At 45.3% G+C, this 4828-nt stretch overlaps 1 protein-coding gene across 1 annotated transcript in view; it reads left to right on the top strand.

Moving 5' to 3' along the window:
* Window positions 1-865: 865 nt before the first annotated feature.
* The window catches only part of GDI2 (GDP dissociation inhibitor 2), a 30230-nt gene continuing 26267 nt past the window's right edge, over window positions 866-4828 (top strand). Inside the window, exon 1 of the mRNA XM_025043394.1 lies at window positions 866-967. Within this exon, the coding sequence (XP_024899162.1) occupies window positions 866-967 (102 nt within the window). The remainder of the gene's footprint in view (window positions 968-4828) is intronic.

Here is a 4828-nt window from a genome sequence, read left to right as displayed (position 1 = left end):
TTTCCATGTACATCATCGGCCTTAGTACTGATTTCATTTTTCTATTCTTTTAAAATTCAGTAAAAGTTGGGATCTAGGGTGACCCACTGAAATGCTCTTTGATACCATTTCAACCTGGAAGTTACATTTTTCTTTATCTGAGTCTTGGGGATATGGTGAATTCATTCCTTTTTTCACAAGTATGGTTTCTTAACCATTTAGGAGTCCTCGACCCCACTGGGAGTCTGGTGGTGTGTCCTCTCTGGAAAAATGAGCAGGTGCACTCTATTTTCATACAGATCTGCAGGTTCCTGGACCATTCAGAGACATCATAGTTACTTCTGGGTTATGAACCCTGCATTAAGTATTTATTTAGTGTCTAGCATGATCTAGCCAGTAAGGGGGGAAGGGTGAAATGTGGAGTTCTACCCTTGAGAGGAACACAACTTAGTAAGACTGCAGAGTAAACACTCATTTACAACCTGGGGGACACATGTGAATAGAAGGGCCATAGCGCTGTGGTGACCCGGAAGAATTTAATCCAGAGTGAGAGTTAAAGATTCTTGGAAGCAGTGACGTCTGCACTGAGAATTCTCACAAGCAGGAGAAAACAAAGTCAAGTAGAAAGACAGGGGAGGAGTGTTCCAGACAGGGAAAAGTATATCCAGAAGGGAAGAGCTTATGGGTTCACGGAACAAACGTTCGGAGCGGCTCTCAGCCCCATTCCTGCCGTGTTTCTGGGGGCTGCATCAGCAGATCGCCCTTCCCAGACCCCTCTGCCAGCTGGCTTGTGGAGAGGTTCTGCCAGCGGAAAGCACTGGTGGGCAGCTGGAGGCAGGAGGCGGGGAGAAGCTATGTCCCCCTGCCGCTGGCAGCATCTCCCGTCATGGCAGCAACACCAGCCAGTGAGGGGCACTCCCGGCTCCAGTGCAGTGGTGGCATAGTCCCCTCAGTGGCGTCACTGGCTCTGGCAGTGGCAGTAATGGCGGTGGGTCGGCCTGAGCAGCAGTCACGAGCGCGGGGTAACACCGTTTCCCCTCCTGCTCCTGCCTAGAGTTTCAGGAAGTTCGCGACTTCTGGGTGACTGTCGTATGCTCCTCCAGCCATTCCCTATGTTGCCTCTGTTTGTAATACCCAGAGTGGGACTGAACCCTAATACAGCGGTGAATCGGGAAATACGGTAAGTGGGGGAGGAGGGTTGTGGTGATATTTGGTGGACTAGGCGATTGAGGGCCAGGTCATCCAAGCTCATCTTAGGGAGTGATCAGGTGTTTGGACTTTAAGACCAGTGGAGACCCATGAAGATTTTGAAGACATGGTCAACTCAGTCTCTTGATTTTTATGACGACACGGGCTGTAATATAGAGAACAGGTTTGAGACACCCAAACAACACTGGGAGTCCAATTAGGAAGCTTTTGCAATTAACTAGGAGAGAATTTGGTCGTCATCCATACTAGGGTGGTGACAGTGTGGTTGAAGAGATCAGAAGGATTTTTATGAGGCGGAATGACCAGAATGAAATGGGGTTTCATGGTGCATCAAAGATGGCTAGAGATTCGTTGGCTCTCTTCTGATTGATAGGGGAGTTCTGCGGTTCCTCCTGAATTCGGGTGTGCTCTGTAACTCCTTTGACAAAGAATATGGCAGAAGGGACACTGTGCCAGTTTCTGGGCCTTAAGAGACCAGCAGCTTCCATTTCCTGTTTCTTGGAACACAACCACCATACTTTGAGAAGTGCAAGCCAAATGGAGAGGTCACACATACATAGCTGCTCTGGTGGACAGCCCCAGCTAAGCTCCCAGCTGACAGCATCAACTGTCAGCCACGTGTGTGCGCCATCTTGGAATGTGCTGTGCTCTTGAGCCTTCAGGTGACCCCACCCAGCCACTGACTGCAACTGTGTCATAGACCCAAGCCATTTTCATGCGTCCAAGCCCATTCAGCTCAGAGAACTGTAAGAGGTAATGATGCATTTTTGTTTTAAGTTGCTAGGGTTTTTTTAAGCCACTAAGTTTGGGGTGGTTTGTTACAGAACAGCAGAAAATAGAAATAGACATGGACAGAGAGCAAGAAGGCAGAGCTTAGGATGATATGTAGAATGCTGGTTTGGGCCCAGGATGGAGCCAGTAACTGCAGAGGTGGGGATGAACAGTTCATGGGGGCAGGTTGGGGCGAGTAAATGATCTATCATAAACTAGGAAGTATATATCTTTGGGACTTCATTATTTTTTTTTTCTAGAGGCCCTAAGTTTTATCTTCAGCATTAGCTATCCAGGTTCTAAAACATTTATTTTTATAGATCCTTCCCCCACACCCAAGGTTACTCTCTATCAGGAACTATCATTCAGATCCTCTGTAATGTTTTTAGTATCTTCTTTAAGAACAGCTGCTCTTCTAAAAAGTATCAGGAGGAACTGGTACCTATTTCACCACATTTAGTCCTTGTTGATCAAGGAATCAATTTTCAGATTTCTTATTCACTCATCAAATATTTATTCATCAGCTGCCAGGTACTCAGCACATAATTGTGCACAAGACAGATAATATCTCTGCCTTCATGGAGTTTACTTTCTGATGGGCAGGCAGACAAAAAACAAAATAATTACCAATTTGATTTAAAAAAAAAAAAAAAAAACAGATAAGCAAGTGCTGACAGAAAATGAAAGTTCAGGGGAATCTACTTTAGATAAGGTGGCCGGGAAAGATTTTTTAAGCAGAAACTTAAGGAAGTGGAAAGAACTAGCATGAGAAGAAGTGATGAAGGGGAAGTGAGGGTTGGTAGCTATGGGACCGACAAGAGGGCAAAGGCCTTTGAGTGGCTAGAAGCTTGCCCAGGCTCTAGGAACTGAAAGACTACTGTATTTGGGGTGTAGAGAGCAAGACGAGGAAGATGAAGTCAGAGAGCAGTGCAGAGGCTAAATTAAGCAGTCCCTTTAAGGCTGTATCAAAAGATTTGCATTTCATTCTAAATGCAAAAGATGGACAGAAGTATGAACATCGGATGCATATTTTAAGAAGATAATGGTCAGAACAGACAGGGAAAGCTGGTTGAACAACTGTGCGGTGATTCAGGACAGAGAGAGATGGCCTGGACTCCGGTTCACTCTAATTTTCTTTCCTGGACTCAGACTCTTCCTTTGTAATGTGTGGGTGGAGGCGAATCAACAAACAGATATTCCCAAGGGCCCAAGTGTAAACACGACTCCCACTGGACTCTTTGTGTAAAGATTTGAAATATGTTCAAGATTGATGGTGTTTTCCACTCCTCTCCACCACTGCCTCTTTCCCCCACACCCAAGGCTACTCTCTATCAGGAACTATCATCTGTGGCTTTTGATACACTGAACCAATCAGTGGCTTTCAAGCCACTTCACCCTAAACAGTATTTGTTGTCTACGAAGTTCCTTGGCAACTGGAATAGGTGGGGTGGAAGGTGCAAGAGCAGGCACAGAATTTTAGGATTCCATCCGTGGAAAATTAGTCCGGTGGTTTTGTCTGTTTTGGTCCTCCTGCAGGGCCATAGGACTTGTACTGCCAGCAAAACTAAACTTCAGTATAAGGGATCAGATTGAGGAGTCTTATTAGCCTTAAATTCAGTTCACTTATCCAGTACTTAAGCTGATATGCTTAAAAGCCTCTTCAACCTTCGGATGCTGATGGCAATATGTGAAAAAGGCTGTTATTATTGCTAGTTTTAAAAAAATGGGTCAATATTTTATGTCGGTTTAAAAATGTAGGTGAGTTTAGTAAAGCAGCCCAGAGAGAGATCCCTTGCCCGTTGTGAGGACACAGTGGAAGACGGCACAAACCAGGAAGAGGATCTGCACCAGACACGCCTTGATCTTGTACTTTCTAGCCTCCTGAACTGGAAGAGAAATTTATTTATAAGCGTACTGACTCCTCACTACTTGGAGAGCAACAGCAAAACCTTCTTAAGCCGTCATGTTTGCCAACAGAAAAATCCTTTACATCCACTGCTATATAATCTGTCTAGCAGTCTAGTAAACTCTGCACTTTGTCTACTTACATTTGGTCACTAAATTCATTTGGTCACTAATTTATACAGATCCAATTAAGGTCTAAGTAAAGGTAAACTGTTTTTCCTCCCTGCCCCTAAAAGTTCCATTGTCCAATATAACATACCTCCTTAAACTCCCTGGGTGAAGAAACATTGTAAAAAGTGGTTACATTCTTTCCTGAATCTGAACGATTTAAATACGAAGGAAGTTCTGTTTACCACGATTCGCTCTGAATAGCTTGAAGGAAATAACCAACTCTTCTGCTGCTGAGAATGCAGGCCTATCACAGTCTGAAACACACTAGTTGCCAACGCCTTTAAGAAAATCACATGTGTAGGCCTCTACAGATCTTGTCTCTTGGGTTGAGAACACAAGCCTCTGCTTACACCAGTCTCCTCGCCCAAAGCTGGAGATTCCAATGGTGGTTGGGGGTGGGGTGGGGCAGGGTGGAGGAGATGGAAGGCAAACGGATTCCTTTCTTCTACGTTCATGGCCTAAACCCATTCATATACCGGTCAGCTATTTTTATAGCTGGTTTAAGAGCTCTCAGTAGGCACAAACCTAACTCCTAATCACTTCTGGCCTTCCTCTTTTCTATGCTAAGGGTTATTTTTTTAAAGATTGGTAATTTCCTAAGGCCGCACCTGTGGCAACGCACCAAGCAAGAACGACATAGGCACGTGATTTCCGAACTCCTAAAAACATGTGTTCCTTTAGGAAAGAGGCAGGCTAGAATGAAAAACAAAAGCTGCAAACGGCAGGACTGGGGCCCCGCCGCGGGAGCCGGCCCGCCCGCAGGCCGCAGGGGCGTCAGGCCACATTACGTAAC

This window comes from Pteropus alecto, unplaced genomic scaffold (genome assembly GCF_000325575.1).
Source record: "Pteropus alecto unplaced genomic scaffold, ASM32557v1 scaffold11, whole genome shotgun sequence".
NCBI lineage: Eukaryota > Metazoa > Chordata > Mammalia > Chiroptera > Pteropodidae > Pteropus > Pteropus alecto.
The sequence above is the reverse complement of the archived record's forward strand: the minus strand, read 5'-3'. Positions and strand labels throughout refer to the sequence as shown.